The sequence below is a fragment of the Stomoxys calcitrans genome, chromosome 3, assembly GCF_963082655.1.
Source record: "Stomoxys calcitrans chromosome 3, idStoCalc2.1, whole genome shotgun sequence".
In the NCBI taxonomy this organism is placed as follows: Eukaryota; Metazoa; Arthropoda; class Insecta; order Diptera; family Muscidae; genus Stomoxys; species Stomoxys calcitrans.
This window is the reverse complement of record NC_081554.1, coordinates 195,148,239-195,170,569: the sequence shown is the minus strand read 5'-3', so window position 1 is coordinate 195,170,569 and position 22,331 is coordinate 195,148,239. Positions and strand designations below refer to the sequence as shown.

Below are 22,331 nucleotides of genomic sequence, written 5' to 3'. Positions count from 1 at the left end.
TCGAATCTCGGCAACCCACCACCATGGATTCTGCTAAAATATGGGATATATATCTGGGTATAGACCGACATGGACCGTACTTGGCACCGTTGTTGAGAGTCACAACAGAATACTATGGGCAAAATTTCAGCCAAATCGGACTAAAATTGCTGCTTCCAGGAGCTCAAAAATTCAAATCGGAAGATCAGTTTATATGGCAGCTATATTAGTTTATAGGCCGATTTAAACCGTACTTGGCGTAGGTGTTGGAAGTTGTAACAAAACACTACGTGTAAAATTTCGGCCAAATTGGATGAAAATTGAGGCTTCTAGGTACTCAAGAAGTCAAATCGAGAGATCAGTTTATATGGGAGCTATATTAGGTTATAGACCGATTTAAACCGTACTTGACGTAGGTTTTGGAAGTCGTAACAAAACATTATGTGGGCTTCCATGGGTTCAAGAAGTCAAATCGGGAGATCGGTTTATATGGGAGCTATACCAGATTCTTGACCGATTTGAACGGTACTCTGCAAATGTTGGAAGTCATAACAGAACACCATATGAAAAATTTCAGCCAAATCGGATGGAAAGTAAGGCTTCCAGGTACTCAAGAAGTCAAATCGGAAGCTCGGTTTATATGCAAGCTATATCAGATTCTTGACTGATTTGGACCGTACTTGGACAGTTGTTGAAAGTCATAACAGAACACTATGTGCAAATTTTCAGTTAAATCGGAAAAAAATTGCGGCTTCCATGGGCTCATGAAGTCAAATCGGGAGTTCGGTTTATATGGAAGCTATATCCAAATCTGAAGCGATATGGCCCATTTGCAATCCCCAACGACCTACATCAATATTAAGTATCTTTGCAAAATTTCAAGCGGTTAGCTTTACGCGTTCGATCGCTATCGCGATTTCGACAGACGAACGGACATGGCTATATCGAATCTGGGTGTCCACCAAGCTAAAAGAATATATATATGGTTGATGGGGTCGTAAATCAATGTTTCGAGGTGTTACAAATGGAATGACTAGATCCCCATGCTATGGTGGTGGGTATAACAAAAAAAAAGCGTGTCAAGTTTGACTGGACTTAAGTACCATATAGGTCGTTGGTAGGTCCCGTATGGACCATTCTTGTCATAGCTTTAAGAAATTATAGGAAAACCCTACGTGCAAGGTCCTATACGGGCTTAAGGAGCTAAAACCGTTTGATCGGTTTATGAGAATGCTATTGGGTTGCCCAAAAAGTAATTGCGGATTTTTTAAAAGATAGTAAATGCATTTTTAATAAAACTTAGAATGAACTTTAATCAAATATACTTTTTTTGTGAAGCAAGCTAAAAGTAACAGCTGATAACTGACAGAAGAAAGAATGCAATTACAGAGTCACAAGCTGTTTAAAAAATTTGTCAACGCCGACTATATGAAAAATCCGCAATTACTTTTTGGGCAACCCAATATATCAGGTTGGTCCAACTTGATACTTGTGCTTTAACTGCTTTTGAATAATGAAATAGAATGTTAGTTTTGTTTGTTTTGGTAAATTTTTATTAATTTAAAACTTAAAAAAAAAACATCATTTAATTTAAATCATTTCAATAATTAAAACTTTCTGCAGTGTCTGGGATTCGTCAGATGCATTCATTCCTTTAACGCAAAATAACGAAGACGAATGGGTATATGAAATCAGGCTGGTAATACGAGGGATTTTTAGGGCTAGGGGATGGGGACATTTTGGTTTTTGGGTGGGTTGGGTGGAGTTATTAAAAGCTAACTTGTACATGGCTAGAATCTAGATGACACTCACTATGAGGGTACTGGAACTTGCCGCCTCTGAATCTTTCTTCCGTCGAGCAAGCGATAGTGGTTGGTATATGCCTTGATTTGGTTTAATGGCAAAGGTTCCTCCAATACCAGGGTGGATGTGTTTTTTTTTTGTTTAAATTTTTCTTTGTGCTTCTTGTTGTTTTGTTTGAAATATACAATAACTAAACTTTACAATACAATAAACAATTCTAGGTTTTTTTTTATTTTTAGTTTATACTAAAAAAAAGAATACAATATTCTCTCTCTCATTTAAAATTATTAAAAAAAAGTTTTGTTTATGCCCAAAATTTGATATGAAAAAACTAGAGGAAATTTAGCAGTAAAAGAAATTTGCATTTGGTTCTGTGTACAACTCAACTTCTGTTGCTTAATGTTCGCAGCATGATTATTTGCTGGTATCGGTTATGGTTTGAAATATTTTGTTGAAATGGCAGTTTACTTCAAAAACAAATTTTAACTTAGATTTTCTTTTTGTATTAAAAAAAAAAAACAATGGTGTGGCTAGGCTCTGCAGTTGTCTCTGGCTGCAGATTTAAAAAAATATTTGTATATATTTGCTTTGCTTGGGCTTTAACACTGTTTTTTTGTGTGCTTGAATCGTTGGTAATTTTCACAAAAGTTATTAGAAAATGATTAGACGAAATTTTAATAAATATTTGTTTTGTTTGTGTTGGTGTTGCTGTTGTTCTGTTCTGTGTGTATGTGTGGGTGAACGGGTTTTATTCTTCTTCACTCTTCACTGTAGCCGCCGTGAAGTTTGTTAATCTATTAAAAGTTCAAAGTGCACCGATCCTAATCGCTCCTTGCGATCGTGAATAATGTTGCGTGCCCAGGCTTTGCATTCGATGTTGATGATGATGCCACCTATAGGGTGAATAAAGAAAAGCGGATTAAAAGATGTAAAAAACAATAATTAATAAAAAATTAGAAAAAAAAGAAAAAAATGGTCAACTGCTATAAGAATAAAGTCCTATAGGAGCGACAAAAGTCAAATTTAGGAAACGCTTTATAAGGGAGCTATGTATTGGGTTGCCCAAAAAAACAAAATTTTTTTTTTTTTTTTGAAACACATACCCATCATTCCTTTTCCTTTTGATCTCAATAAGCAAAATACGAAATATTATGGGGATCGGTTAATGATAACCCGCGCGGCCTCATGGCGAACTTGCTACTTGCTAAGTTCGGCCAGACCGAATCCTATATATCCTCCACCATGGATCGCATTTGTCAAGTTCTTTGGCCGATAACACTTTATAGACAAACAAAGGATAATGGATTAGAATTGCTATGCTGTTTTAGCAATGCCAAGTTATGAACCGATTGGGGCCATATTTGGTTTGGCTGTTGGAGACCAACATGAAATTCATTTTGCAAAGTTTCGTTTAAGAATTTTGCCCTATAGTGGCTCAAGAAATAAAATTGCGAAATCTGTTTATATACTTGATACAAAAAAATGCAAATTTTGCCCAGGAACATTCCACTAAGGAACAGCGGCAAACTTCTCACAAAACAATGAGTGCAGTCCGATTCAAGTTTAAGGTCAATGATAAGGGGCCTCCTTTTTATAGCCGAGTCCGAACGGCGTGCGACACCTTTTTGGAGAGAAATTTTACATGGCATAGCAGCATTAGGAGGGGAAAACCACCGCTGAAAAAAATTGTTGTTCTGATGGTCTCGCCAGGATTCGAACCCAGGCGTTCAGCGTTATGCTAACCTCTGCGCTACGGTGGCCGCCAATACCAATACTTGATACATATATGTTAAAAGTCCCAACAAAATACTTCATGCTAAATTTTAGCGATATTGGAGTATAATTGCGCCCTCTAGCGGCTCAAAAAGCCAAGATCCAATATCGGTTTATATGAGAGCTATATCAGGTAATGAATCGATGAGGACCATACTTGGCACAGTTATTGATGGTCAAACCAAAACATTTCGTGCAAAATTTAAGGCAAATCGGATAATAATTGCGCCCTTTAGTGGCTCAAGAAGTCAAGATCGAAAATCGGTTTATATGGGACCTATATCAGGTTATAAACCGATGCGGACCATACTTGGCACAGTTATTGATGGTCAAACCAAATACTGCGTGCAAAGTTTTATTATATCGGATAATAATTGCGCCCTCTAGAGGCTCAGAAGTCAGGATCTGATATCGGTTTACATGGGAGCTATATCAGGTTCTGAACCGGTTTATATGCAAGCTATATCATATTATGAACTGATTTGAACTATACTTGGTAGAGTTCTTGATCGTCGTCGAAATAAAACACTTGGTGCAACATTTCAGCCAAATCGGATAATAATTACGCCCTCTAGCGGCACAAGAAGTCAAGATCCGAGATCGGTTTATATGGGAGCTATATAAGGTTATAGACCGTCTTGGACCATACTTGGCAGAGTTGTTAGAATTTAAAATAAAACACTTGGTGCAACATTTCAGCCAAATCGGATTATAATTGCGCCCTCTAGCGGCTCAAAACACCAAGATCCGAGATCGTTTTATATGGGAGCTATATCAGGTTATGAACCGTCTTGGACCATACTTTGCAGAGTTCTTGGAAGTTAAAATAAAACACTTGGTGCAACACTTTGGCAAATTCGGATAAGAATTGCGCCCTCTAGTGGCCCAAGAAGTCAAGATCCGAGATCGGTTTATATGGGAGCTATATGTCAGGTTATGAACTGACTTGCAACATACTTGGAAGAGTTTTTGGATGTCAAAATGAATCACTTTGTGCAACATTTAAGCTAAATCGGTTAATGATTGCGCCCTCTAGGAGCTAAAGAAGTCAAACCCCGAGATCGGTTTAGATCGAAGCTATTGGGTTGCCCAAAAAGTAATTGCGGATTTTTCATATAGTCGGCGTTGACAAATTTTTTCACAGCTTGTGACTCTGTAATTGCATTCTTTCTTCTGTCAGTTATCAGCTGTTACTTTTAGCTTGCTTTAGAAAAAAAATGTTAAACAAGTATATTTGATTAAAGTTCATTCTAAGTTTTATTAAAAATGCATTTACTTTCTTTTAAAAAATCCGCAATTACTTTTTGGGCAACCCAATATATCAGGTTATGAACCGATTTTGATTATACTTGGCAGAGTTCTTGGAAGTAGTGTAGGTGTAGGGTATGATATAGTCGGTTCCGCCCGACATTTTTTTTCAATTTTCTCCCACTGTGCGACTTAAAAAAGAATTTGGTTAAGTATTTTAGGTCCTAGCAAGAAATTGGCAAACCAAGTAAACATTTATATGGAATTTAATACAAAACCACAAACTGGACCCTGCACCACTGATGTGGATGTGATAAAATGTGTAGTTGGATTCAGAAATTCCTGCTGATTTGGCTTTGCCATGTCCGTAGGTCCGCATACCCTCTCTGTGCTGATAGTCTGTGTACCGTTCTTTGTAAATAAGGTGGAGATCGGATCACAAAAATCATCAAAAAGTTTGCACATATCACTTTTTATTCGGCTCAGATTTAGATATGGCTCCCATATAAATAATAAGCTCGATTTTCACTTAAATGGTCGTAGTTGCTCCAATGGAGGGTATGCGTTCCTTTATTTGCAAAAAAAAAATTCCTTATAGCTTGGGACGATGTTGTGTTTGTTGTAGCTTCATTTTCATGTGTAGGTGGCAATTCCCGTCAAGCTCCTATTGGTGAGCAAGTTCCTTCCAGTCCAATGGACCGATTGCCGCAGGAACAGTGGGACCATTGGTTATTTAAAGGCGTCAATAACTCGCCTTGTCATATCGAACATCATTGGCACTCAAGAGCCGGTCCCGCCCTGCCTGTCACTGAGATTCTCCGCTCGGATACCGATACATGGGGCGGTCTTATGTATTTGCAAATATGGACTGATTTGGCCCATTTAAAATCTCAAACGTAATGCAGTAGTAAGAGTAATTGTTGAAAATGTTGAGTGCTGGACTTAATCGTCCAAAAGTGTTAGACCGTAGGACAGACAACAAGTAAGGTTAACATTAGACTAAAGTCCATTATAAAGAATATAGAAATATTTGGAGGTTTAATTAAAAATATCTATAGGGGGTCTAATATAATCCATTCGGTTTGTATGGGAGTTACATCGCTATTGCAGCCTATGTGACCAATGGTGACCGATGATCATGCTTGGCATAGGTGTAGATGAAGTGAATAGTATCTCGTATTCCATATTTCATCACAATTGTAAACAAATAGAATGTTGTCCAGTCCATCTTCAAATGGAAGAAACCTTAAATGCACTAAATTTGTCAGACGGACGGACAGATATTGCTCACATTATCTCTTACATAACTATTGGATCGATTACCGTTTATCCATTTCTGTCTGTCCTTCTCTGTACAATAAGAATTCCCATACAACACACTTACGTTTCGGTCTTTGGAAATGCACAGCCACCAAAGGACTTAAATAACCCTCCGAGTTTTGGTAGGGATAAAAGTAACCGGGGAAGCCTCGTATGGGCAAATAGTCCACAGGACCAACATTTTCTTGATCGGCAGGATTTTCACCCTCACAAGAAACCCACACAGTATTCATCTGAAATGAGAATAAAATTATTTCAATGTTATGCTCATCTTGTTAAAATAAAATTAAATGTTCCTCCCCCTCACCTTATGAGCTTGTGTCTTCTCCATGTCCGTTATGTAGGTCTTCAAACTCTTGGGCATATTCTCAGGTAATTCACTTGAACTATTATAGAATTCTGGTATCCAACCATAGATTTTGTTCAATTTCAAGAACACACATGGCGAACTCTTGTGATAACTGTAATTGTTCTCCTTGGTGCAAGGAGACCAGGTCTTAATGTCCACATCGCACACCTGTCCCTTTGGTGGGGGTTGATTGTAATCGCAATTGTAAATGTTTTGACCACGGCCGGGGGTTAAACCAGGTACTTTGTAAACTGGAAAAGAGAAAAGAGCAAAGGGGAAAGAAATGAAAAACAGAGTTAAACAAAACTTTGTAAAAAACAGGAAATAGTCTCAAAAGGTTTATAAGAACTCTTACTCTTGAACCAAGCTTCTTTTGTATAAATAACATCCAAAACTTTTAAAATGCAAATGGAAATTTACCCATGAACATTACATTAGGCATTCCTGTGGAGATTGTCCGATACAAGTTTAAGCTCAATGATAAGGGACCTCAGCACGAAGAGGGGATAATCACAGCTAAAAATTTATTCCAATGTTCTAGCCGGGATTTGAATCAGGCATTAAGCGTCAGAGCCTGAAATGCCTAACGCTGATCTACAGTGTCCCCATAACAACCAATACTCAGTGGGATAGAACCGAGAAAAACTAGTAAAAGGTACGCTGTGTGGGAACGCGTGGGGTTACAGCTGAGGTATTACACAGGGCTCAAGGAATACAATTAGATAACCAGAGCAGCAAAACGTGCCTCCTGGAAGCTTTTCTGCGAAAAGGTCGATAGCCTTAATGACGCCGCCAAGATGAAAAAGTTTCCCTCAAAAACCCATGTCCAATCTGAAACGTTATTAGACGACATGGGAATGAGAGGAGAGACAACGGAGGATATGTTGAGGTTTTTTATGAAAAACGCATTTCCACAGGATACGACGGGACTTAAGAGATACTGGAATCTTGGAATAGTGATTTTGATCGAAGGCTTATCATGGAATTTATGGTCAAAGAAGCCTTGAAGAGCGAAAATGCAAATTTCCCCATGTACATTAAGGAACTGGGGCAAACTTCTCACAAATCAGTGAGAGCTGTCCGATTCAATTTAAAGCTCAATGATAAGGGATCTCCTTTTTCTAGACGAGTCCGAACGGCGTGCCGCAGAGCGACACCTGTTTGGGGAGAAGTTTTTATAGGGCAAAGTACCTCAGAAATGTCGCCAGCATTAGGAGGGGATAACCACCGATGAAAATTTATCTGATGGTCCTGCCAGGATTCGAACCCAGGTGTTCAGCGTCATAGGCGGACAAGGTAACCTCTGCGCTACGGTGACCTACAGCCTTAAAGAGCTTCAAACTATTTAAGTCACCCGGACCTGATGGAATATTTCCGGCGTTACTACAAAAGGAAGACGACTATCTGGCGTCTCATCTGGCCACTATTTTCTCACTGTGCCCAGGACTTAAATATTTATAATCCGAAAGCCTGGCAGAAGGCAAGGATTGTATTTACACCCAAGCCCGGCAAGGCAAGGTAATACGACACCAAAGCCCTACAGACCTATAAGCCTTACGTCCTTTCAACTCAAAACCATGGAAAGTATTGTAGATCCATGATAAAGAGTACGACATCCAGCGAACTGCTCAAATACAAACGGCAGTCTCGTCGGAGACTGCCCTGCACGAGGTTGTGCATAAAATAGAAGAATCCTTTGATGCCAAGACAATCACATCGTCCGTTTGCATTGATATCGAGGGAGCGTTTAACAATGTGCGGACCGACATATTGATCCAATCATAAGATCACCATATAAACCGATCTCCCGATTTGACTTCTTGAGCCTCTGGAAGCCGCAATTTTTGTCCGATTTGGCTGAAATTGTGCACGTAATGTTTTGTTATGACTTTCAACAACTCTGCCGAATAAAGTCCAAATCGGTCAAGAACCTGATATAGCTCCCATATAAACCGATCTCCCGATTTGACTTCTTGAGCCTCTAGAATCCTCAATTTTCATCCGATTTGGCTGAAGTTTTGCATGTGGTGTTATGTTATGACTTACAACAACTCTGCCGAATAAAGTCCAAATCGGTCAAGAACCTGATATAGCTACCATATAAACCGATCTCCCGATTTGACTTCTTGAGCCCCTGAAAGCCGTAATTTTTGTCCGATTTGTCTGAAATTTTGCACGTAGTGTTTTGTTAAAACTTCCAACCACTGTATTAAGTAAAGTCCAAATCGGTCCAGAACCTGATATAGCTCCGATATAAAGCGATCTCTCGCTTTGACTTCTTGAGCCCCTGGAAGCCGCAATTTTCATCCGATTTGGCTGAAATTGTGCACGTAATGTTTTGTTATGACTTCCAACAACTCTGCCGAATAAAGTCCAAATCGGTCAAGAACCTGATATAGCTCCCATATAAACCGATCTCCCGATTTGACTTCTTGAGCCCTTACAAGCCGCAATTTTATTCCGATTTGGCTGAAAATTTGCACGTGGTGTTTTGTTATGACTTCCGACAACTGTGTTAAGTGAAGTCCAAATTGGTCAAGAATCTGATATAGCTGCCATATAAACTGATCTCCCGATTTGACTTCTTGAGCCCCTGGAAGCCGTAATTTTTGTCCGATTTGTCTGAAATTTTGCACTTAGTGTTTTGTTATAACTTCCAACCACTGTATTAAGTAAAGTCCAAATCGGTCCAGAACCTGATATAGCTCCGATATAAAGCGATCTCTCGCTTTGACTTCTTGAGCCCCTGGAAGCCGCAATTTTTGTCCGATTTGGCTGAAATTGTGCACGTAATGTTTTGTTATGACTTCCAACAACTCTGCCGAATAAAGTCCAAATCGGTCAAGAACCTGATATAGCTCCCATATAAACCGATCTCCCGATTTGACTTCTTGAGCCCTTACAAGCCGCAATTTTAGTCCGATTTGGCTGAAAATTTGCACGTGGTGTTTTGTTATGACTTCCAACAACTGTGTTAAGTGAAGTCCAAATTGGTCAAGAACCTGATATAGCTGCCATATAAACTGATCTCCCGATTTGACTTCTTGAGCCCCTGGAAGCCACAATTTTCATCCGATTTGGTTGAAATTTTGCACATAGTCTTCTGTTATGACTCGCAATAACTGTGCCAAGTACGGTCCAAATCGGCTTATAATCATATGTACCCATATTTTAGCAGAATCTATGGTGGTGGGTTCCCCAGATTCGCCCCGGCTGAACTTAGTACTCTTTTACTAGTTTATAGCTATATTTCTTCTATTAAATATTTCTAATATCAATTGATTTTTATTTTCTTACAACAAATAATTTTATATTCATCCTTTTCTATGGTCTATTTAGAAAAAAACTAATCGCCAGATTGGGAACAATTTATTAGCCATTGAATATATATATTATCAAAACACTTGGCCATGTAGTTTATTTTTGATATAAATCACAATTTTTGTCCTCAACACGATAACATTTTAATTACAAAATATACCCACATAAGCGTTTTGGTTCTAATGACGCTCTTAGACATTTTTGCTATTTATACACAAGCGACAAGTGTTCTAAAGGCGATAAGAGCAGCCCAGATGGCGGATGATTGTTAAGAGATACTTACCGGCCAAAAATTCATCCAAAGAATCCGTCCATTGTCTGTAGTTTTCATGTTGAGTACCCTTGTACCAGATTAGAGTGCTCTCAACATTCTCCATTTCAGGTAGAGGTCGGAAGCCAAGACCTATAAAGATATTGGTAACAATATGGGGAAGCTAAAAATTCATGTGCTGCAAATGGCTTACCTGGATTTGTTCCTATCAACGATCCATCCAATGTCCATTTGGGTATACGAGGATCTAGCGTTTGAAAGAAGGCCCAAATGCAAATGGCAACCAGCGCCACTAAGACACCATAAAATGCTGTGTAGAAAACGCCAATTTTTGCTAAAATACGAAAAAATTAAAAAGAAAAACATGTTTAATTACCATGAAACAAATACGTGTTAGTTGTAGATAATAAACCTTAAAATCGTTAAATGGAATTATTTTTTGTAAATCTCTGAAAAAATCACGTTCTATTCGTATTGTGTTTGTGATAATGCCAGCAACTTTGGAACTTCTAAAAACAGATTGACCTTGAGAATATTTTAAGGATTAGCGAATTTGAGTTTGCTATGGAGGCTCTACAAAAATAATGCCAATGACGATAATGAAAAACGTGGTTACGGAGAATTTATGGCTTTAAGGGAATCTTTGTTATGTGTCGTAGAGCCCAGATAAGGTTGCTGAAATTAAGCATTTTTTTTTTGTATTTCATAAATCAAATATTTCACTTTATAATACCCACTTGGGACTATTTTATCAATTATTGGATTTTTTTTTTCAAGTACCACTAGACAGTGACGCACTGAAACGTACCCCTAGATCCATTTTTTTAATTCTATATGATTTTTGTTGAAGAAAATGGCAAAAACACTTTAGCAAAAGCTTCCATTCGTTTGCTTAATTTCTTTTTAATGGTTTGATTTATACTCACGGTGCAGTTTTTATTTCGTACAAATAATGGTACGTCAAAAACATTGCAAGTTATGCATTATCTAAAACAACAGTAATTTGTCAAGGATTCCTACTGTCCCCGACTACTTTACATAATAAATAACTCCAAAAGTGACAAATTTAGATTTTTCTCTATGAAAATCATCAAGGAGCCTTAACGGACTGAAAATCACAGTCCCCTTCCATCATTTTTAGTAAATAACTCTAAGAGTAAAAAAATTTAATTTTCCTGTATGAAGATAATTAAAACAATCCTTCATAGTTTGAAAATCAGACTCACTTAGATAAGTTAAAAAAGACACCAACCTAGAAGAGGGGGTGCATTCGCTTAGTCATTCCGTTTGAAACACATCGAAATATCCATTTTCGGCACCACAAAGTAAATATATTTCGAATCTCCGTAAAATTCTAAGATGATATAACGATGTCCGGGTATCTGTCCGACTGTGTGTTCGTTAGTGGTAATCACGCTACAGTCTTCAAAAATTGAGATATTGAGTTGAAATTTTTCACAGACTTGTATTTTTTCTATACGCAGTTTAAGTTGTGCATTATTGTCTCTGGAAGAAAATGGTGTAAAAGTGGTATGCTGATGAAGTGGCAATCGCGGTTAGGTGAAAGCACTCTAAGAGATATACTTCAAAAAGATCACGTGCACCAGCAAAGTGGGCTACCGAAAGTAGTCTAGGTATAAATCCGTGCAAGACGGAAGTAGTTCTTTTCAGCAGGAGATGAAAGTTGCCTACCGTGGAACTTGTCTCCTTGAGTGGAGAAAATGTTCCAATTACAGAAAGCGCAAAATACCTGGGTGGTTTGCTGGACAAGAAATTGTACTTCAAATCCAACATTTTGGAAAGGGCAAGAAAGGCCACTCTTGCCCTATACACCCGCGTATCATGCAATGGGTATATACTGCAGTTGTCAGACCTATAATGCTATAAGGTGTTGTGGTCTGGTGGATGACGCTTCAAAAATCCAACATTTTGGAAAGGACAAGAAAGGGCACTCTTGCCCTATATACCCGCGTATCATGCAATGCAGTTGTCAGACCTATAATGCCTTATGGTGTTGTGGTCTGGTGGACGACGCTTCAAAAATCCACCTACTGTCAAATACTTAACCGAATCCAAAGGATGGTTTGTTCTTGCATCACAGCCGCACTCAGACGACATCATCTGATGCACCGAATTCAAAGCTACAACTTATGCCTCTGTACATTGTGGCTAGACAAATTGCTGCAACCACTGCCTTGAGGCTAAGGGAGCTTTCTTATCGATCATGTGGCGGCTACGGACACTGTGTTATCCTTGATACAATATCCGATGTTCCAGGCAGTGTGAATTACACCCTAGCTGATCCGCTTTTTGATAGAAAGTACTGTACCACTATTCTTGATAGAACCGAACTACGATATCCCGGGTACGATATGAATGATAACATAAGTCACATAGGCTTCTAAACGGATGGTACTAATATAGGCTAACTAAACGACCAGGTGGGCTTTTACGATGTACTCTAAATATCTAGAACTTGTCATATCGAAAAGGTTACCTGACCACTACAGTGTGTATACGTCGGAGATCCTTGCAATTAAGGAAGTGGTGGATAACGACGATTGGCATAAAAATCTTCTCAGACAGCCAGGCAGCCATTAAATCCCTGGAAAACGTATTTCTGAACACAAAAACAGCCCTAGACTGTCGCAAATCTCTCAATGAGATGGCTGAACAGTTCAAAATTCACCTGTTCTTGGTGCCGGGCCACAGAGATGTCCAAGGGAACTGCAAAGCGGACGAGCTTGCGAGAGTAGGAACTACCCAACACATTTCAGGGATAATGGAATCTGTGGGTATGCCTTTAGCGACATGTAATCTAAGTTTTCAGTAATGATAGATGCTCATAAAGAGGGGGCAGTGAGCATTCCAAAACTATGTGACCCAATTGAGACTTGAAGAGGTCTACTGACTTAAAGAGGTCTGATCTAGACTTGAAGAGGTCTACTATCATTGGCTAGAACAGACGACTAAGTAATTGGGTCCGTAATGACAGGTCACTGTCTAATCGGAAAACATGCTGACAAGTTTTCAGCAACGACTTTTGCAGAAGCTGTGAGGATATCGAAGAAGAACAAACTCTAGAACCCGTTCTGTGTGTGTGTCCCGCACTAACAGTCAGAAGGAGTTCTACTTTAGGTTTTCATTTTTTTTTTGAGAACCCGTCTGATTAAGCGAATGTGAACATTCACAAGTTATTGGGCTTTTAAAGCGATCTGGATGGTTCAACCGTAGGAACTAGAAGGCATCTTCCTTCTTCTGTTCCAGTTGTATCACAATGGACGAAAACCTCTAAATGAGTCTGATGGCAGACTGCCACTTAAACCTAACCTTAGTTAAGTTGTTGAAAGGGCCAAATCGGATCCGATTTGGATATATCTACATGGCATAGACGTATCTGGCGATCATGAAGGATTTTTTACCTGTTATCCGTTCACTGCACCGGTAATCCGAGTACGGTACCAACTCACCTACCGCAGCGCTGTGCCTTCATAGTAAAATTTTGATTTCTACATTCCTTCAAATCGCTTGAATGTCCTTAGTATTTCTATTAGGAAAAACTAATATACGAGTATATAAGACCTTTATGATAAAAAAAGATCATAGGGATTTCTAATGCCAACAATTTTTAATGGAAAAGAAATTCCCAGAAAATAGTGAATATCTTTAAATATAATTTTAAATGGCTGGCACGTTTCCTACTGTCCCCACCAAAGTTGTCCCCACTACTATCAGTAAGTAAGTATTAGGTAATTGACTGATGTGGACCGTTTTTAGCACAGTTGTTGTCGTAACAGAACACCGCATGCAAAATTTCAGCCAAATCGGATGAAAATTGCGGCTTGTAAGGACTCAAGAAGTCAAATCATCAATATTAAGTATCTGTACAAAATTTTTTCAGATTTCATTGAAATTTGGAATATTGAATTGTGTTAGGCACCCCCCGTTGTCAGTGCGGGTTTGTTGCAAATCGGGCCATTTTTTGACATAGCTGCTATGGGATCATTAATGTTACATTTTTCATCGGGTTTCTTAAAAACATACTTGAATTTTCCATGTTTATATCCATCATAGAAGGATGGGGGTGTACTCACATTGGTATTCCGTTTGCAACACATCGAAATATCCATTGCCGACCCTATAAAGTTAATATATTCTTGGTCTTCGTGAAATTCTAAGACGATCTTATCATGTCCGTCCGTCGGTCTGTCTGTCCAATCTCATTTTTTGATCTGGGACAGTGAATAGACGACCCCCATTGTTACGAAATTTCGTCCCAGCCCAATTAAATGATTTTTTTTTACTGATTTTTAAACTTATCCCACTGTATTAACTTTATCTAAAACGTTTAATCTGTACGATGTTTGTATCTTCTTCAGTACAAAGCATTATCTACAACAATTAGCAACTCGTATTGTTGTCATGCAGTCGGAGCCGCTTTAATCGGCAATACAAGATTGCTTTTTTTGTTCAATGCAAGCATTGAATGATGGTCGTCTTGGCACAAGGCAACATATAAGGCATTAAACTAGTCCAACAACAACAACAACAACAACATGATTATTAATATTCTGTGAATGGTCTCTTAAAAGTTGTTGACTTTTGTCTGACACATCTTCACTATGCGCCATTAACTTAATGTTCGCTCTCCTCGGCCAGGGCGGGGGGGTTATATGTGGTCATGCGTAATTCAATTGACATCATTTGAGCGATGAGTGTAGTTGGCATGTATCTGCATTGAACTGGTGAAATGGGGAAGAACAACAGAGTGGATAACTAAAGACAAGTTGTTGGGGATGTCTGACTTCTTGTGCCAGTTTAATTTATGGAGGTTAATGATAAATTAATTAACAAATCTCACAATATGTGTGCTTTAATTGAAATGGAGAGCAGAGAGCAGTAATAACAGAGAAACTCTTATGGTGAATTTGGATTAAAGAAGAAGAGGTAAAGGAGGAAAAGTATGAGTTGCATCAACAGTGTTGCCACTTACACAGAGATATCAGCGATTTGTTAACAATGGTGATAAAAAGACTGTAAAGGTGTAAATGGTTAAACAAATTAAAGTGCCCTGCTAGATGAGTTGGTGGCCTGTTCGGATTATTAATGCTATGGTTGTGGGTTCGATTCTCATCAGAGGTCTTAGTCTCTTGCTACTGTAGGCAAATGTTGTCTTAGTGAGGTTTGATTTCATATTGACACTATACTATAATCCAATTGAGGTGAAAGAAGAATAAATAAATAAACGCATGTAAAGTTTTAACCGCCGGACCTTGAATACCACCAAACATGAATTCTACAAAAAAAAAAACCTAAAATACATAGATTTACATGATTATTATTTTGAACTAAAGACGGGGTTTTAACCGTTTATACTACTCTTTAAATCCGGATTTAATGGCTCGATCATCTATTTTCCCTTTATAGAATCAGCTGGCGAGAGTCTGAAATCCGGGTTTAAAGTTCTTCATTTTACTAGAATTTTTACATTTTGAAATGTAAGAGGGATTTTAAGGCCTAGTCTGAGAATAGAACGATCCGCACTGTTTGGGTGCGAGGCCATTGCGGAGTAAAGGAAATGAAAGAGATTACTATTTGGGAGTGAAAGTCAAAAAAATACCGTCAGCTAACTTGGTTAGAACGACGTCTTTTGGGACCACAAAGTCAGAGTTGAGAGTGGACGAAGAAAGCGTAGTTAGGACTTCAGACGCCACACTTGTGCCGACTTAAGGGTGTGGAATGAAGAAGTATTAGGGATATCCAGACTTAGCTTTTTTTTCAGATTACTTTAAAGTATTAAGAACCTCGAAATATTCGACTAAGTCCCCACAATGTATATATATTCTTGATCTTCATGACATTTTAAGTCGATCTAGCCATGCCCGTTCGTCTGTCTGTCTGTCCTGATATAGATGCCATATAAACCGATCTCGGATCTTGACTTCTTGAGCCTCTAATGGGGGTAATTCTCATCAGATTTGGCAGGAACATTGTACTATGACGTCTCCCATGACCTTCAAGACTTGATATAGCTCCAATACAAAATAGATCTTATTCATTATTCTTTGTTTGCCTAAAAAGAGATACCGCGCAAAGAACTCGACAAATGCTATACATGGTGGAGGGTATATAAAATACGGCCAGGCCAAACTAAGCACTCTCTTACTACCCAAGCAAGAGAGTGCTGACCAAGACTCGGTCTGCGAAGCTTGACATGACTTTACTTGTTTTATTTCTAGTAAATGTATTAGTCTTTTTGTTTGATGTTTTCTTTAGATTTTTATTATACCTATACTACCTAGCATAGGGGTATATTCATTTTGTCATTCCATTTGCAGCACATCGAAATATCCATTTCCCAACCTACAAAGTATATATATTTTTAATGGTCTTAGAATTCTGAAATCTTAAATAGTGAGTTGCATTAAGTCCCTCTACATCCTTGCAAAGTTTAGAAGCCTAGATCGCACTTTATGTAGATATAGCTGGCATATAGACCGATCTGTCTATTCAGGTTCTTTAGCTCATAAATGACGCATATTTTACCCGATTAAGACAAAATTGAGTGGCATTACTCCTCTCCACGTTAGGACCCTATATGGACCGATTTCTTAGTATAGGGTCATAACCCTACAGCTAGCCTTAACATACGATTTGGCTGGAATAGTGAAAATTACAAGACCCGTCGCCATCTGCATCCAATATGATCCTGATTGGACTAAATGTTGATATAGTTGCCATATAGACCGATCTGCGGATTTAGTATTGTAAGTCCATAAAGCCGCGTTCATACATCCCATTGGAATTTGGAGCAGAGAGTTGGACTATGACTCCCGATATCTAAAACGAATATCGAGAATGCCGTTGCCATCTGTTGTGTTTGCAGCTTTTCAATGTCCAGCTTTCGTGCAGTGTCAGATCGTACTTTTCTCGCCATACTCTAACGGGTGCGAACCTTTGCTGCAACAAGGTAATGAATGCTCCACGGATCGATCGTACATATAACACGCTGGATGAATGCTTTCCATCTGTCAAAACATGATCAATTTGGTTTCTCGTGTTTCGATTGGGTGACAGACATGTGGCTTTGGTAGTTGTTTTATGTTGAAATCTGGTGCTGCTAACTACCATTTTTTTTGCTGCGGCGAAATCTATTGGTCTCAAGCCATAATGGGAAGTTATCTCTTGGATGCTATATTGTTCGACTGTTGGACCAAAGATGTTTTCCTTCCCCATCTACGCATTAAAATCTCCCAGAAAGATTTTAATATCATGGGCGGGGCAACGGTCGTATTCTCTTTCTAGGCGCTCGTAGAAAATATCCTTGGTCTGCTCGTCCTTGTCTTCCGTCGGGGCATTGTCACAAATAAAGCTGATGATGAAAAATTTGGCTTTTATGGGGATTGTGGCTAGCCTCTCATAATTTATTACCGATTATTTTATTTTATTTTATTTTATTTTATTTTATTTTATTTTATTTTACTTTATTTTATTTTATTTTATTTTATTTTATTTTATTTTATTTTATTTTATTTTATTTTATTTTATTTTATTTTAATTTATTTTATTTTATTTTATTTTATTTTATTTTATTTTATTTTATTTTATTTTATTTTATTTTACTTTATTTTATTTTATTTTATTTTATTTTGTTTAGATTTATTGTATTGCATTTAATTTTTCAATTGACTACATTTATTTGATTGTAGACTAAAAGATTGATTGACAACACTGTGCTAACATTTGAGTGCGTTTTATTTGTTGCCATAATTAGAGAGTGAATCGAGTTGAGAGTACGCATTTGAGTAGTTAAAGCATGTAAACAAAGTCTGGCTTTAGCCATGTTGCCATATCGTGAGGAGAGAAACAAGCCGACTTAAGCTCAATGACAAGTAAAACCAAGAGCTTACAAAGGGCATTTACTTCCATGTAATTATCAAACACATGGCGAACATGTGGATATTTCTAAGAATTCCGTTATGAATAAGACACAAGGAAATTTTTCATTTATTTACAAAAGATTCAATTCACAATGAGCTATGAATTGCAGCAAAAATAGATAATAAATCAAAGTAGTAAATTTTCAATATCAAACATATAAATGTTTATTTTTATTTTTTTAAATAATATATTATTTTAGGAAATTACATTTATCATTTGAATTTTTGACTTTTTCAATGGGAATCATTGAAAAAAAAACTCGTATGCATTTGGGTGCATTTCAATTTGTATGATTTGCATATGGAGCAGCTCTGTATTGCACCCCCACCACCCCGCTTTCTCTTACGGCATCACAAAATAAAGAGGAAAATACGTCACTAGGGAAATGGCGACTGTGATGGCGGTGGTGGAGATGGTGGATATTGTTGGTTTGGCATGGATATTTGCTATAATTGCTACAATTAGCATAAGCTTTGGCTTTCGGTTTTGGGCTGTGTGAAAAATCGCCTTTGTCGCCGCTTGACAAAAATGAAAATGTCCACAAATGAATAAAAACTAACAAAAAAATCTTAGCAAAGGTGAACAAGGGGGGTGGGCGTTGAGTTTTGGGTTTGTAACGAATAAATTTTCATTCGTTACGTTGTTCGTGAAACCCATGAATTTCAGGCTACAGAATGTGCCCCAATTTATGGCCAATTATTTGACATTTTCATATGCACGAATTCGAATTGATGATGCTGAGTGAGCTCTGTGCTTGATCACTGTGGAGCAAGGTTAAGCATTGCATTTGTCTGTGTGTGTGTGTGTTTGTGTGTGTATGTGTGTGATTGGGCGATACATCAACAGATTAAGTACCTCCGCCTGCCCAATGAAATGGTCATGGGAAATAAACGGACATGGGTTAGGGTGTGTCGGATTAGGGAAAAAAAATTACCGAACGAAAATTTAATTACAACCATTGTTCAATGATTGACTTTTGGCAGGAAATGTTTCAATTATGCAAAGCAAACACAATTTTGTTAATTTTTGTAATTATATGAAAGAGAGTAATCTCACCATTGATAATGTATTTAAGGTAAAAATCGATTATCAGATATTTGATGCTTTGGGAACTTTTTTTTAGAAAACCCAGAATCAAAAGATAAATGGAAGCTTGGCTTGTACATATAATACAATTTGGTTCATTTTTTTTATTTGTATTAAGAAAAGAAATGCCGGTTTTTTAATATGGTGAAACTCACTGACAATAAATTACCCAAGACTATTTGCTCTGCTCTTAAGAATGATCGTTAGTGGGGATTTGATGGGCCTGGGGAAGAAGAAGGTAGATATCACCCCACTTTCCTTAACAACCTGTTTCAATCTACGAAGCTTCAATACATTATCCCTACAATCCACGTACGACTGGTAGCCACACAAATAATAAGCAATCTAACTTTTAAGTCTCTGCTCGTGGAACGCATGGCTAAGTTCTCAAAAGTAGTAGATGAGGCCCAAATCGGGAGATTGGTTTATATGGTAGCCATACCAGGTTTTACACCGATTTGGACCATACTTGGCACATTTATTGGAAGTCACAACAGAACACTTTCTTCGAATTTCAGCCAAATCAGACAAAAATTGTGGCTCAAGAAGTCAAATAGATAACACTTGAGGTCGAGTGGGAGACACTGCTGCCAGAGGCACAGTCTTGGATTGACGCATTTCTGGTATTGGCATCTGGCAGATCATGCTACACAGATGAATCAAAGTTAGTTGGCAGAGTGGGCATGGAGAGTATACATTGAGAACCCAGGGACTGAGGTCTGTTTTCCACTGTCTGATCATAATACGGTCCTGCAGGTGGAGACCCGGCGATCGAAGATTGCATGAGATAGTGTGGTGCTCACGCGAGGACGTCGAGTGTCGACGAACGCGCATATAACACTGGCACAGGCAGATTTAATCCTATAGGCAGTTGCAGTTTGTGAGAGACCAAAGCTATTACGGAAAGGAAGTTACAAGGAGGTCACTATAGCTTTCGGTATCATAACGGGGCACATAGGACTACGAGCTCACTTATGAAAAATATGTGCGGCATGTGTAGCGCATATGGGAAAGATGATGAAACGTTGGAGCATTTCCTTTGTCATTGCCCGGCTTTCGCGGTTAACAGACACCGGTACTTAGGTGGGGACTCAATACCAGACATAAACCAACTCTGACAACAAGAACAGGAAGAGCAAACATTTGCCCATCCACAACACGCTCTGTTGCCCATCACATACACTCTCATTACGCGAATCTCGGTTAAGGCATGGAAACCCTAACAGCATCATAACTGAATTTTCTTTAATTTTCCCTCTTCCCCCCGTTCTTAATATTGAGTTTGCGAATTTTCAGTTATAAGTAATGAGTGATGCTAACGTAGCTGAAAAATCAAATCTTGTCGAGATTTGCTGAAAGTAGGAAAATAATTAAGTATTTTGTAAGTAGCACGGAATTCATACCTTAGATTCTCTTTTTTGAGGTTACTTTTTAGTTTTTAGATTGAACAACAAGCCTATTACAGGCTTAGGTGTATGTTCATAATGGCATTAGGCGGATTGATATCCTCACCCTCTTTTAAACTGAACCTAACGTAAACTTCACCTTGTATATAATATTCATAATTATATTAATTTTCAAGTTTTTTGCCTGTTAGGGCGAAGATCGTCAAATTTCACAATTTTTGTTTGTTTTCCTTTTGAGACGAGCTTAATGATTGGATATTTTATTTGCAATTGGAAAAGGAAATACGAAGATAGCAACACACCAACCACTCCTGGATACGTTTCGTCTATGGCTAGAAGACTTTTCAACCATATTAGGTGTGATAGCTTGAATGGCATGGTATGGTATGTTGCAATTGAATCGTATTTATTGCGAAAAAGCCTCTATGATACAAATACTGCATGGTCTCCTTAACACCTCCGTTCTAACTAGTTTGCCCAAAAAGTAGTTGCGGATTTTTTAAAAGAAAGTAAATGCATTTTTAATAAAACTTAGAATGAACTTTAATCAAATATACTTTTTTTACACTTTTTTCTAAAGCAAGCAAAAAGTAACAGCTGATAACTGACAGAAGAAAGAATGCAATTACAGAGTCACAAGCTGTGAAAAAATTTGTCAACGCCGACTATATGGAAAATCCGCAATTACTTTTTGGGCAACCCAATTTTGAAATTTCAAAGAGATATCTTACCCATTCTCGAACAGTAGATTTTTTATAAACCATTTTTTTTTGACTCTATCCCGCAGTGTGTCGCTGTTTTCAAAACCTTCTTCTGGCACACCGAAAAAAATATGCTCTTGCTTATTTTCCGCTTGCCAATGATAAGGGTCTTCCTAGCCGATGTAGAAATGTTGCCAATATATGTGGAGGCACAACCACCGTTGACAAATTCTTTACCCTCCACCATTGGTTGGGGGTGTATTAATCTGGACGTTCCATTTGTACCACCTCGCAATATTGATCTGCAACCCCGTAAGGTCTTAACATTCAGAGTCGCTCTCGCTACATTCGTTCGTCCATATGTCCATCCGTCCGTCCCTGTGGTCATACGACTTGAATTCTTGAGCCCCTAGAAGACGAAATTATAACCCGATTAAGCTGAAACTTTTCAGTGGTGTTCTGTTACGACTTTCAATAATCGTGCCAAGTGTGCTCCGAATCGGTGCATAACCTGATATAGCTCTCATATAAGCCGATCTCCCGATTTCACATCTTGAGCCCCGGGAAGCCACAATTGCTAACCGAATTGAAAATTTCCACGTAGTACTCTGTTATGATTTCCAACATCCATTGTAAGTAGTGTCCAAATCAGTATATAACCTGATATATCATTGAAGAAAGCCTGCTGACAAATGTCAATTTGCAAAATGTGCCCATGAACATTCCACTAAGGAACAGGGGCAAACTTCTCACATATCAATGAGTGCAATCCGATTCAAGTTTAAGCTCAATGATAAGGGGCCGATTGTGATGCCGCTGTGCGACACCTCTTTGGGGAGAAGTGCTTACATGGCTTCTATGCATGGCATAGTACCTTTCAAATGTCGCCAACATTCGGAGGAGAAAAGCACCACTGAACATTTTTTCTGATGGACTCGCTAGGATTCCAACCTAGGCGTCCAGCATCATAGGCGGACATGCTAACCTTTGAGCTACGGTGGCCTCCATCACTTGTTGACATAATTTTATTGCTGTTACAACAGTAGTTCTGCTGACATAGCTAAATGTTTGCAATTTCAGGACAGCAGTATGACTGCTGAAAAGTCGATTGTTTGCTGAAAATTATTGCAGCT

General features: G+C 38.3%; 1 protein-coding gene and 1 long non-coding RNA gene across 4 annotated transcripts in view; one reads left to right on the top strand and one right to left on the bottom strand.

Annotated features, from left to right (window-relative positions):
* LOC131995763 (uncharacterized) overlaps positions 1-22,331 on the top strand; it is a 71,702-nt gene that overhangs the window by 31,261 nt on the left and 18,110 nt on the right. The window lies entirely within an intron of this gene.
* The window catches only part of LOC106082331 (sodium/potassium-transporting ATPase subunit beta-2), a 38,637-nt gene continuing 18,597 nt past the window's right edge, over positions 2,292-22,331 (bottom strand). For all 3 annotated transcript variants that reach the window (XM_013244975.2, XM_013244897.2, XM_059364784.1), the window contains 5 exons: positions 10,258-10,398; positions 10,077-10,196; positions 6,431-6,723; positions 6,188-6,356; positions 2,292-2,675 (listed from right to left, as the gene is read on the bottom strand). In XM_013244975.2, the coding sequence (XP_013100429.1) occupies positions 2,572-2,675; positions 6,188-6,356; positions 6,431-6,723; positions 10,077-10,196; positions 10,258-10,398 (827 nt within the window). In that variant the 3' untranslated portion in view covers positions 2,292-2,571. The remainder of the gene's footprint in view (positions 2,676-6,187; positions 6,357-6,430; positions 6,724-10,076; positions 10,197-10,257; positions 10,399-22,331) is intronic.